Source organism: Hypanus sabinus, unplaced genomic scaffold (assembly GCF_030144855.1).
Source record: "Hypanus sabinus isolate sHypSab1 unplaced genomic scaffold, sHypSab1.hap1 scaffold_763, whole genome shotgun sequence".
Taxonomy (NCBI): Eukaryota; Metazoa; Chordata; class Chondrichthyes; order Myliobatiformes; family Dasyatidae; genus Hypanus; species Hypanus sabinus.
The window spans coordinates 205,472-219,103 of record NW_026781614.1 but is presented as its reverse complement, the minus strand read 5'-3'; the positions used below and the strand labels follow the sequence as shown (position 1 = coordinate 219,103).

The window sequence follows — 13,632 nt, the reverse complement described above, 5'->3', positions numbered from 1 at the left end:
TCAGTACCGTCCCAACACACACTCCTGGAGTCAGATACAGAGCGAACATCCCTCCACACTGTCACATCACACATTCCAGTAGGTCTGTCACAGAGAGAACCTCCCTCCAATCCTTCCATGGAGACTCCTGGGGACCGACACAGTGTGAATCTCCCTCCACAGTGTCCCATCACACACTCCCGCGGTCAGACACAGAGTGAAGCTCCCTTCACACTGTCCCGTCACACATTCCCGGGGTCAGACACAGAGTGAAGCTCCCTTCACACTGTCCCATAAACATTCCCTCTATTTGACGGATGTGGTGGCAGTAAGGAGCCATAAAATCAATAACTTCTTTATTTATTTCATCAGTGTTCGTGGGGAGGGACCATAAACAGGCAGTGACTCCACAAAGTGCTTTTGGAAGTAGGTACAGAGAAGATGTCAGGGGTAATTTCTTTACTCAGAGTGGTGAGTGCGTGAAATGGGCTCTGGCAACAGTGGAGGCGGATACGATAGAGTCTTTTAAGAGACTCTTGTACACGTACATGGAGATCAGAAAATTGGAGGGGAATGGGTAACCCTGGGTAAATTCTTAGGTAAGGACATGTTCGGCTCAGCTCAAATGTAAATTAAACATTGTGAGCGCTGCTGACGGGCAGGAATAAATACACTGTTCCCGAATCACTCACAGTCACACACAATTAACTGATCGGCGACAACGAGTGACAGGCTGCAGAAACAGTCCCGTTTCTCACCCATTGATTATAAAATCACAGTGCCGTGTCTGAGATCGCTGCAGATCGAGGGTCAATGCCGAGGTGTCTGCTAATTTAACATCATTACATCGGCCAGACTGCCGAATGCATCGGCCTCAGCCCAATCCTTAAAAAGAAGCATCCTCTCCTGGGATAATCCCATCCGGGGAACTCGGCCCCACCCGCGGGGTCTTCCTGTCTGTGTAATTCCTGAGGTCGCACTTGTCGGAGCTCTTTACCCGGACTTCAGCCGGAAGCAGAAACGCGGGACGTGAAGCGATATTGTGTCACTGTGGAGCCATCTCTGACGTCACAGAGGGCTTGGCTAGAGCCAGCGTCCGTTGGAACGGTTGGAAATTAAACGGGAGGGCGCCTATTAATGGGAGGGCGGAAATTCGGTCAAAATATCCCTATCCCGCGGGCTGTGATGTTGACACATGCAGATATTCACAGATCCACTCTCAGTCCGGGTCGAAGTTCCTTCAGAGACTCCACTTCCTTCTTCCATGTCTCACTGAACTGATTCCCACTCAGGCTGAAACAGATGGAGGATTAAAGTTTCAGTAAATGGATTATACAATAGTGTCATTACAGGGGACTGAGGTTATGCTTCAAGAACACCCACAAAAATATCACCAGAAAACCCGCGGATCCGCTGATATTAACATTAACACAAACACTCACCAGATCCTCTCCAGACTCGGGAGAGTCAGTATAATGCGGCGGAGAGCGGGGACAGATCGGTCTGTCAGCGAGTTTGATGCCAAGCTCAGCTGCGTCAGTGATGGAATTGTACTGAGAGCGGAGGCGAAATCCTCGGCACCAGAATCCGTGAGACCGACACTGTGAAGCCTGCAGATGAGAGAGAGAGGACGGTGAAGGACAGAGAGAGAGAGGAGACAGTATAAATCCACAGTGTTTATCAGTAACACAATTACTAATCACATTAATGTTCAGTGTCAGACACCCAGTGACTCTAAACACAATCTCCCACAGTCTGGTACTTACCACAGTTCCTGTATTTTACACTTCGCGTCCCTCAGAGCCGCAGACACCAGTTTCACTCCTGAATCTGCCAGTTCATTACCACTCAGGTTCAGCTCTGTCAGGGATGTGTTTCTACTGAGAGCGGAGGCGAGATCTTCGGCACCAGAATCTGTGAGACCGACATAGTCCAGCCTGGAGATAAGAGAGAGTGAGGGTGAAGGACACAGAGAGAGGAGATGGTACAAATCCCCAGTGTTTATTATTAAACCAATTACTGATCACATTAAAGTTCAGTGTCAGACACCCAGTGACAGTAAACACAATCTCCCACAGTCTGGTACTTACCCCAGTTTCTGTATTTTACACTCCGGGTTCCTCAACGCAGCAGACACCAGTTTAACTCCTGAATCTTCCAGTTTATTATCCCCAAGTCTAAACGTAAACAGATAAATTGATGAACAAAGTGATTCAAACCGTGGGTCTCAGGGAATTTCTCTCACTCGGGTATTTCAGGAAACATTAAACCCTTCAGTAAATCACTGATCGGAGATCCCATCACTGTCAATGACTCTCACTGACCAGCTCCGGGATATTCACCGAACCTCAGTGATTTAGTCCGTCGTTGTTACACTGTCAAGTCCCCAAATTCTGTCTCTGTCCATGATGGTTAGAAAAGTGTTCGTGCCTTGAGAGGGTCGACGGGGCCAGAGCAGAAAGGGAGAAACTTCCACAGTAAGGAAGAGATGTGTTTTGGAAAATATCCATGGGAAATTGCGGAAAAGATCCTCAAAGGTGGGAGGGGATGGAAAGTGATTCCACATGAGGAAGGAGTAAAAGGTGAAGAGATCCAATCAGGAGGAAGGTAGATGTGGTAGAGAGATCCATGAGGGAAACATGAATCGACAAGACAATGAGGCAGAAATAGATCGCGCGGACGGGAGGGTGAGGCCCACAGTCCGGAGAAAAGAGATGCGCCCATGAGGTCTGGGTATCTGGTTGTGAGCACAGTCATACAGGTGGACTGATGGAGATAGTCACACACGGGGAAGGGCAGAGAGGACAATCTAACAATGCTATTTATTTCCTTCTCACTGGGACGGTCTGCTGACGGTCTCTTGTCCCTCACCGGGAAGGGGGTGTGAATCTCTGACCCACCTGCTGCAGTCAGTGTCGGTCTGGGTGTCAGTAACAGTGAGAAGGAACATTGTCAATGGACGTGTCACAGGCAGCAGGAAACACGGCCATTCCTGTGATTTACTACCATTAAACCAATGGCCGTTGTTCACTGATCTGATGAATGTCTCCAACATCCCTTCACAAGGAACCACAGGAATATCGACCAATCACAATTATTCACAGTCTGAGTTACTTGAGTTTTACACAAATTCCTTTACACTGAAACAAAAACAACAGAACAGAGTGAGAGTTAAAAACAAATTACCTCAAATCCTGGCACCTGTGCAGCCCGGGTCCCAGACGTTGGATTCCTTCACACTGAATTAGGCAGTACTCCAATTTGAGCTGTTTTACTGTTTCACAGAGTCCGATGGCATGAGACAGGACCGCGCAGTCAATCGGGGTCAGTGTCATTCCGCGGAATGAAAGTGATTCCACAGATCCCAGTGCAGCCTGAGCCAGTCCACGATTCTGAGACTCAAACAGGTAGTGCAATGTGTTCAGGAGGCTCCTTTTACCAGCTTCATTCTCTGTGTTACCACTCTGGCGTTTAATCTCTTCCTTCACCCAGTCAATCACCCGGCAGGTTGTTTCATGAGGAAATGGACCCAGAAACTCCTCCAGACCCCGAGCAGTCATTGGGGAGGAGAGACCAGCAACAAAACGGAGAAACACCTCAAATCGCCCATCTGCTGTGTTGTGGACTTCAGTAAGGAATTTCAGAATATCCCCGGGATTTGGATCAAGGAATTGTGCGACTGCAGCTACAAACTCTTGGATGGTGAGGTGTGGGAATGTGTACACCACGCTCCGGGCAGAATCCTCTCTCTCCAAAAGCTCCATCAGGAACCCGGACAGGAACTGGGAAGGCTGCAGATTGTAGTTGATCAAATCTCCATCTGTAAACACAATCTTCTTCTCGGACACTCCTCTGAAGGCCAACTGACCAACCCTGAATAACACATCACGGGGGTTCTCAATCTCACGCCCGTGGTTTTTCAGGATGTTGTAAATATAGTAGGAGTACAGTTGGGTGATTGTCTTGGGAACTCGCTGCGGGTCCCTGACTCTTTGTGTGAAGAAGGGGCCCAGTGCCAGACCGAGGATCCAGCAGTAGGAGGGGTTGTAGCTCATGGTGTACAGGATCTCATTCTCCTGCACGTGTTTGATAACTGCTGCCGCCACCGTCTGATCTTCAAAATGTCTGATGAAATATTCCTTCCGTTCCTCACCAACAAATCCCAGGATTTCAGCAAAGACACTGATCTCCGCCATTTCCAGTAAATGTAACGCAGTGGGACGGGTGGTCACCAGCACTGAACACCCTGGGAGCAGCTTGCCCTGGATTAAACTATACACAATGTCCGACACTTCACACCAGCACTCGGGATCTGAGCACTGGTGCTTGGGTTCTGTATCTCTCCGACTGTCAGCAAAGTCGATTCTGTGTTTGAATTCATCTATACCATCAAATATGAACAGCAATCCCTTTGGGTTCTTCCAGACCTCTCTCAGTAACTTCACAAAGTAAGGATATTGATCCAGAATCAGTTCCCTCAGGTTTATTCTACAGTTAATGGAGTTTAAATCCCGGAATTTGAAACTGAAGACAAACTGGAATTGTTGGTATATTTTCCCCGAGGCCCAGTCATAAACAATCTTTTGTACCAGTGTTGTTTTCCCGATCCCCGGTACTCCAGCCACTGCTGCCGAACGTCCCGAAGTTGATCGCGCAAATAATCTTTTAATTTTTCCCCAAAATCTATTTGAGTAACTGCTCTGAAATAGATTATCAATGCGGATTTTTTCCAGCTCTCCGCGGAGATGTTTCTGTCTCCACTCCTCCTGGTCTCTGCCTCTTGCCAGAAGCTCATGTTCTACCAGTCTCCTTTCTCGAACAGTAGAAATGACCGTGAGCTCAGCGTATCGATCAACCAGCTGGAAAACCTTCACCTTCTCCCTCATCAGGATCGTGTTCACTCTCAGTTTTTCAGTTTGTGCCCGCAGAGTCTCCATGTGTTTCTGTCGAACATCTGAGGACGGAAAGAAATAGGTTGTCACTGACTGATCTGATGAACAACAAACACTCACGTATTCCAGCCCACAATGAAGAAACTTGTTGAAGACATTGTTTGGGCGAAATTAGGAGATCAGAAACAGAGTGTCTGAAATTGAACGTTGGGCCAGAAACATTTCTGATCTGATTCAGATATGTAGTTAAAAGCTCCGCTCTGCCTATTGTTCGTAGTTTGCAGACTCCCCGGTGTTCCAGCGAGCACCAAGTGCTCACGTGATTCTGGAGCGGAGAGTGTTGTGTGGAGCGGGTGGTCTCACTGCTTTCACTGCTCAGCTTTGGTTGAATTCTGCAAAAGTGCAGACGATTACACGGAGGGGGTTTGCAATGGGCAATTTACGTCATTTTACTTCTCTCATAACTGACCTGATCTTCTTGATAGTCCTTTCAGTTTAAGCTGTCAGTACTGAGCCACAGAGTTTCCTTTGCCAGGCTGAGCCAGCCATGGTATAACTCACGCTGCACTACTCTATTGTCTCTTATTCTCTGAGGGTCTGGGACATGAATGCAGGCAATAAGCACCCAGCACTCACTACAGTCTCCTTTGCTCCGAGGAGCTGGTAGATGAGCTCAGAAATACACCACCACCACATGTCTGCGGTCTCCTCTGCTGCTGGAAACTTGTATTTGTATTCAGGCAATCCTCTGTTGTTGCCCGCAAGAGCAGGAAACTGAAGAGGCTCGCAGTAGCAATAGTGGACTCTATAGTCTGGAGGACAGATAGGCGTTTCTGTGGACAGAAAAAGGAAACATTGGTGGTTCTTTTCCTCCCCGGTCCGAAATGTTTCTGGACACGTCCATAATATGCTGAAATCGGAGGTTGCGCAGCCAGAAGTCGTGGCACATATTGAACTGATGACATAAGAAGTAAAAAGGTTCGGGGTCTGGAAAACAGAACATAGGGAGATAGGAAGGAAGCGGAGAAGTTGGAACTCAAACATAGTAATCACAGTATTTCTGTCTGCTCCACACGACAGTCAACATTGGAATAGAATGAGGCAGAAGAATTGCAGCGCGGGTCAGGGATTCTCGTTTTTGGATAACTGGGACAACCTCTAGGATAGGCGTGCCCCGTACAAAATTGACGGGTTGCATGAATCGGAGCGGTACCAACATTCCTGCGGGAAGATTTACTGGAGCTGCTGGGAGTGTTTTAATATGGCAGGGGGAAGGGAACCAGGATGATAGATCTGAGGATGAGCTAACAGGCTTAGAAGTAGATGATAGGTGTAACATGAATGTACGGAAGGAAGGAGAAGCTCATGATTAGGTTGAAATGCAAACATAACGAAGTATTGAATTGCACCACAGAGGCAAAATTCATAAGGGCACAGATGTAGAATTGAAGGTGTTGTATTTAAATGCGGCACAAGGTGGCCGAACTCTTGGTGCAGTTATATATTGGTCAGTCTGATGTTGTGGGCGTCAATGAGTCGTGGCTGAATGAAGGCCATTAATGGCACCACAATATTAAAGAACATGCTTTGTATCGAAAGGACAGGCAGGACGACTTAGGCGGCAGTGTGGTTCTGTTGGTTCGTGATGGAGTTTCGTCTTTAGAAAGACGTGATATGGAGTCAGAGAAAGTATAATCTTTGTGAGTGGAGATACGAAATTACAAGGGTGAGAAATACATAATCAGAATCATATATAGTCCAGACAATAGCAGCCAAGAGGAGGTGTTGAGATTGAAAAGAGAGCTGGAAAAGGCATGTAATAGGAATGACACAATTGCAATGGGCGACTTCAGTATACCAAGAGAAATAGGAAAATCAACCATATTGACTTACAAGGGACGGAATTTATTGAATGCCTATGAGATAGCTTTGTAGCGCAGCTTGTGCTTGAGACTACTCAGGGAAAGGCTATCTTAGATTTGTTGTTGTGTAATAACGCAGATATTAACAGAGAGCTTAATGCACAGGAATCTTATGAGGCAGTGAACAAAAATGATGGAATTCAAACCGCAATTTGAGAGGGATAAGCATAGCTTACATGTATCAGTATCGCAATGGAATAAAGCGAATTGCAGAAACATGAGAGGGGAGCTTTACCAGGTGGATTATAGAGGATGCTAATGGGAATAACGGCAGAATATAGATTGCCGAAGGTCCTGGGAATGGTTCACATGGCGCAGCATAGATGTAGCCCACCGAGGAAGAAGTTTTCAAGCGGCAGAGCATAAAAGCCAAGGAAATGGCATACATGGTAGCAAAAGTGAGTGGAAAGTTGGATGAAACTAAACGTTTAAAAATCCAACATAAGGCAACTAATAAAAAGCTTTAAAAAGGGGTAAGATGAAATATAAGGGCAATCAAGCCAATAATATAAAGCAGGATAATAAGCACTTTTTCAGTAATATAAAGAGTAAAAGGAAGTTGAGAGTTGATACTGGACTACTGGAAAATGATGTTGTTGAGATAGTACAGTAATTGGGAATAAAGAAATTGCAGATAAACTTAAAGGGTGTTTGCATATGTTTTCACTGTGAAAGGCGCAAGCAGTGTGCAGTGGTGCTTAAGTGACAGGCAGTAGGAGTGAGACAGATTACTATTAAAAAAGAAAAATTGCTTGGCAATTTTCGTCTTAAGACGAAAAGGTCTTAAGATGGATAAGTCAACAGGGCAAGATGGACTATATCCTAGAGACCTGAGAGAGGTTGCCAGAGAGATAACAGATGCATTGGTCATGATCGTAAGTAACCACTTAAGTCTGACATGGTCCCGGAGGGACCGGAGTGGCGTGCAAATATCACTTCACTCTTTAAGAAGGGCGGGAGGCAAATGAGGGAAATTATAGGCCTGTTAGTCAAACCTGATGGTTGTGAAAATTTGGCTTCTCTTACTAACGTGGTGGTTTCGAGGTACCTGGAGACAAATGACAAAATAAGTCAAAGTTCGGCTGGTTTTGTGGACTGACTCCATAAGACTGCCAAAGCTGCTGCATATGTTGACTCTGTGTTTAAGATAGCATACAGTGCATTGGCCTTCATCAGTCGTGGGATTGAGTTTAGAAGCCGAAAGGAAATTTTGCAGATATGTAGGACCCTGGTCAGACTTAATTTGGAATACTCAGTTCTGGTTGCCTTACTACAAGAACGATGTTGAAACCATAGAAAGCGTGCAGAGGAGGTCTACAAGGATGCCGCCTGGATTGGGGAGCATGGCTTATGAGAAAAGATTATGTGAACTCCGCTTTTTCTTCTTGGAATAACAGAGGATGAGAGGTGACATGATAGTGTATAAAGTGATGACAGGCATTAATCATGTGGATAGTCAGAGGATTTTTGACAGGGCTCAAATGGTTAGCATGAGAGGGCACTGTTTTAAAGTTCTTGGAAGTAGGTACAGAGGAGTTCTAAGGACTAAATTTGTTACACAGAGAATGGTGAGTGCGTGGAATGGGCTGCCGGCGACGGTGCTGGAGGTGAATAAGATAGGGTCTTTTAAGAGAATCCTGGACAGGTACATGGAGTTCAGAAAAATAGCGGGCTATGGGTAACCCTGGGTTCTTTCTCAGGTAGGGACATGTTCAACATAGATATGTGGGCCGAAAGGATGTATTATGCTGTAGGTTTTCTATGTTTCCTATGTTTCAATATGGACACAGGCAATATACCCCCACCACATTTCTACTGTCTCCTCTGCTGCGAGGAGCTAGTGCATGAACTCAGGCAATTCCCTGATGTTGCTTCATACTGTAATTTGAGAGAGACTAAAAGTCGCATCTATCAGTATTGCAGAACGAATTACAGGGGCATGAGAGAGGAGCTTTTCCAGATGGATTAGAGAAGGATACTACCGGGGATTACGGCACAGTTGAGAGGGCTGGGAGTACTGAGAATAGTTCACAAGGCGCAGGATAGATATGGTCCACACTGGAAGAAGTTCTCAAATGGCAGGTGTAGGCAACCATGGCTGACAAAGGAAGTTACGGACTGCATAACATAAAACGAAAGGGCATATAAGGCAGCAAAAATGGGTGGGAAGTTGGATGAAAGGAAACCTTTTAAAAAACAACAAAAGTCAACGGATAAAGCTATAAGAATAGAAAAGATTAATTATGAGGCCAGACAAGCCAATTATATACTGAACGTTACCTAACGTGTTTTTCAGTTATGCAGAGTAAAAGGAAGTAAAATTGACGAGGGATCATTGAAAAATGATGTTGAAGTAGTAACGTGAGACAAGGAAATGGCAGATGAACCTAATGGGTACTCTGCATATGTCTTCACTGTGGCACACGCTAGCAGTGCGCAGTGGTTCGTGAGTGACAGGCAGGAGGTGCGAGTGTCATTGCTATTGCAAAAGAAAAAGTGCTTGGCATACTGAACAGTCTTAAGGTGGATAAGTCACCTGGACCAGATGGACTATATCCCAGAGTCCTGAAAGAGGTTACTGAAGAGTTAACGGATGCATCGGTCAAGAGTTTTTCAAGAAACGCTTGATTCTGCCATGGTCTCAGAGGAATGGAGGATTGCAAATGTGACTCCACTCTTTAAGAAGGGAGGAAGGACAAAGAAAGGGAATTATAGGCCAGATAGCAAAATCACATTGGTTGGGAATTGTTGAAGTGTATTATTAAGTTTGGGGATTCGAGGTTCTTGGAGACTAATGACAAAATAAGTCAAAGTCACTATGCTCTCTGTTGCGCGAAATTTTGCCTGACAAATCTGTTAAAGATCCTCGAGGTAGTATCAAGCAGGGCGGACAAAGGATAGGCAGTTGATACCAGTCAAATGGATTTTCAGAAGGTATTTGATATGGTGCCACATATGATACTTACTTACAAGTTAGAATCCTATGGTGTTACCGGAAAGATAATAGCAAGGCGAACGGAATTGCTGACAGACAGGAGGCAGCGAATGGGAATAAAATGGACCATTTCTGCTTGGCTGTTGATGACTAGTGGTTTTCCTCAGGGTCAGTATTGGGACCAATGCTTTTCACATTGATTGTCAGTAATTTAAAAAATGGCTTTGCGGATGATATGAAGATAGGTGTAGCTTTCGGTATTGTCGAGGAAGAAAGGCGATTGCAGAGGACACAGACAAATTGGAAGAGTAGGGAGAAATGTCAAATACAGTACTGGAAAATGTCTGGAAATACCTTGTGGTAAAAGGAACAATAGAGCGGACCATTACCTAAATCGGAAGAAGATCTAAACATCAGAGGTACAGAGGTACTTAGGAGTCCTCGTGCAAGACTACCAGAAGGTTAATTTCCTGGAGTAATGCTGAGTCTTTTTAGACACTCGTCAGACCGCATTTGAAGAATTGTCAACAGTTTTGGGTCCCATATTTCAGAAAGGAAGTGTTATCACTGGAGAGGGTCCAGTGCATGTTCACGAAGATGATTGCAGGAATGAAAGGGTTACATTATGAGGAACATTTTGGCAACTTTGGGCAAAAGTGGAATTTAATAGAACACGCGGGGACGTTCTTGAAACCTACCGCAAGTTGAAAGGACAAGAACGGGTGGATGAGGAGAGCATATTTTCAATGGTGAGAGTACACAGAATTAAGGGGCCCAGCCTGAAAAGTGAGGGAGAGACACTTTAGAACAGAGGTAAGGAGGGATTTTTTTTAGCGAGTAGGGTTCCTTAAAATGCTATGCTACAGACTGCAGTGGAGGCCAAGTCCGTACTTATATTTAAGGCGGAAAGTCGTCGTTTTCTGATCAGTCAGGGCATCAAAGGATATGTTAGAAGGCAAGTGCATGTGGTTGAGTGGGATGCAGGATCAGCCATGATGGAATGGCGGATCAGACTCACTGGGCTGAATGGCCTAATGCTCCCCTATGTCTTCTGTTTTTATGGAGGAATCACAACAAATATCGGCTCCACTTTGGATCAGACGCGTGAGATTTCCTTTGCTGGAGTTGGATATTCCAGTTGGAGAGGTCTGGCTCTAGTTTTGTCAAATCTCCTGATATTTAGCGACGGGAATGTCAGTTTATAAAACCTATAGATGCGTCTGGGTGCATCGCCCGAGACCCAAAATGTACCGTGTGTTGTGACAAATGTATTTTGGTTTCCTGTCGTCAGCCACAGCAACAAAAACCTGCCTCACAGTTTCTGCCAGTCTAGTAACTTGCCTCTAAACACAGGTATCCAGACTGCCGTAACGAAATGAGATTTTTGAGATTTCTGTTCCATCGCTTACCTTTCAGATGCGTGGGCAATTCATATATACCCCGCTCAGTGTCCATGTAGGCGAACTGGTCGTCACCTGTTCAAACAGATTAACCTGCATTAATCTGTGTAATACTCTAAATTCATCACCATTTACAGCTGTAACATACAGTGTTTTGTTCACCATACCACGTTCCCGTATTTCATTCAATATTCTGCTCAGCTTCGGTAAATGGTGATGTAGTTTCACAAAGGATTCCCACATCACCCTCCGGGCCCCGGAGCCCTTCTCCATCACCAGATCCAGGAGGAGTTTGGAAGCGCCCGCTCGGATTCCCTTTTCCGCGAGCTCAGTCACCTTCTGTAATGAACAATGGGAAATATATTGAGGAGCAAAGGGATGGGTACAAATCTACCCTGAACTAACCCAGCACATTTTCAACGTCACAGATCGCTAAGAACTATTGAAGTGTTCATAGCGGGAGATAAAAATAAAAATAAAATTTCTTCTGACTAATGATGTCGGCCTGAAACATTGACAGTTCGTTTGCAGGGATCCTGCCCGACCTGCTGAGTTCCTCCCGCGTGCTGTGCGTGTTGAATTAATTTAAAAGAAGCGAGTGGGTTCATTCCGGTCATTCTGTGCCACAGATTGCGGGGTCATTATCCACTTGGCAACGTTTAAGCGGAGAAGACATAGTGTGAGTGAGCCAGAGATAGAATGGGGAGTTGAGACTTATTGTCAGAGAAGGTCCAGTGAGACTTCAGGCAGATTTTGGGTATGATTTTACCAGTTGTTTTCACGGTTAGAGCAGTGCGAATGCCAGGAAGGATAGGGGAATGCTCTTCCTACAGGGCGTGGCAAGGCAAGGAGACCTCCAGTGTCCTTGACAAGTGCAAGAAGCGCATACAACTGCAGTTTATTATAGACTGTGTTAAGGAACTGGAGCTGGAACTGAATGAACCAGGAATCACTCATCAGGCTGAGAAGTTAACTGACGGGCTATACAGGGAGTGGTATACCCAAGGCTTAGGACATAGGTAACTGGGTAACTGTCAGCAGGGGAAACATCAGAATATCTGCCTGCAGGGAACCCCTCTATAACAGATATATATCTCTCTGTTTCGGGGTATGACCTAGAAGAGAAAAACCATGTCGTTTATGCCTCTGGCACTGAGTTTGGTTTTGTGACTCAGAAGGGGTGGGAAGAGTGATCTTCACTATCAGCGGTTAGGAAAACAGGATGGAAATTCTGCTGACGACAGCAAGTTTGCTGGATGGTGTGTTGTCAAGGTCAGGGCTATCTCGCATCCAGTCTGCAACGTTACTAAGGACAGGATGAGTAGCCAGAAGACGTGATTCACATTGGTACCAATGACAAGAGCAGGAAGTATGATGAAGTCCTGCAAAGTGAGTTCATGGGGTTAGATGCTAATCCAAAAGGCAGGATCCCCATAATTGTGTTCTCAGGATTGCGACCCGTATCACGTGCTAGTGAGGTCGGAAATAGGACGATAGTGCATTTTAACGTGTGGCTGATGATATGACGCATGACCAAGGGCTTCAGATTTTGGGATAATTGGGATCTCTTCCAAGAAAGTTGGGACTTGGACAGGCATGATGGTTTTACACTCATATTGGAGGGCGCTGATACCCTTAAGTGAAGGATTGTTAGCGCTGCATAGGGAGGGGAGATGTGTTAAAGTTAAGATGCAGGGGGGATGAAGAACCAGAGTGGATAATGGAGCGGTTGTGTGGGAAAGTCAAGTAGCTAAAGGATAAGCATCGTGAATCTATTTTTTTCCGAAATCCGTATTATACCAATGCAAGCAGTATTGTCGGAAAGGCAGATGAGCTTCACTCATGGATCAGCACATTGAACTACAGCGTTGTAACCATTCATATGATTTGGTTGGAATATGTGCCGGACTGGTTGTTCAGCATTCCAGGGTTCTGTAGCGTTAGACACGGTTCGATAGAGGTGAAGGAGGGGTGGTATTAGGAAAAAATATCACTGCATTGCTCAGAGAGGACAGACTAGAGAGCTCATCTACTGAGTCTACGTGGGTGAAACTAAGCAATAAGAAATGGACGAACACGTTAATTGGATGACATTGTGGACCACGCAATAGTCAATGGGACTTAGAGGATCAAATTTGTAGGGAGATCACAGACCGTTACAAGAAACACGATGTTCTGATGGTAGGTAATTTTAATTGTCGAATTATCGACTGGGGTATCGATACTTGAAAGGGCCGGATGGGATAGTGTAGCTCAAGTATGTCCAGGGACGTTTCCGTAATCAATATATTGAAGTCATGGCTACAGACAGCAAATACTGGAATGCCATCAGAGTACACGACACGTCAGGTGATAGAGGGGTGTGCAGGTGATGAAAATGACATTAGTTTAAAGAACATTATGGACAATATCTTGTCCTCAGGTTAACAATCTAAATTGGAGAAAGTCCAATTTTAATGGTATCCGAAAGGATCTGACGAAAGATGATTGGGACAGGTTGTTTT

General features: G+C 45.4%; 1 protein-coding gene across 1 annotated transcript; it reads right to left on the bottom strand.

The window, feature by feature from the left end:
* Positions 1–363: 363 nt before the first annotated feature.
* Positions 364–11,431, bottom strand: LOC132390089 (NACHT, LRR and PYD domains-containing protein 3-like). Its single transcript, XM_059962680.1, has 7 exons — positions 11,296–11,431; positions 11,138–11,203; positions 3,166–4,933; positions 2,070–2,156; positions 1,746–1,916; positions 1,422–1,589; positions 364–1,272 (listed from the first exon to the last, which is right to left on the bottom strand). The coding sequence occupies exons 1-7, from the start codon at positions 11,399–11,401 to the stop codon at positions 1,185–1,187; spliced, it is 2,454 nt and encodes an 817-aa protein (XP_059818663.1). The 5' UTR covers positions 11,402–11,431; the 3' UTR covers positions 364–1,184.
* Between the last annotated feature and the right edge of the window lie 2,201 nt (positions 11,432–13,632).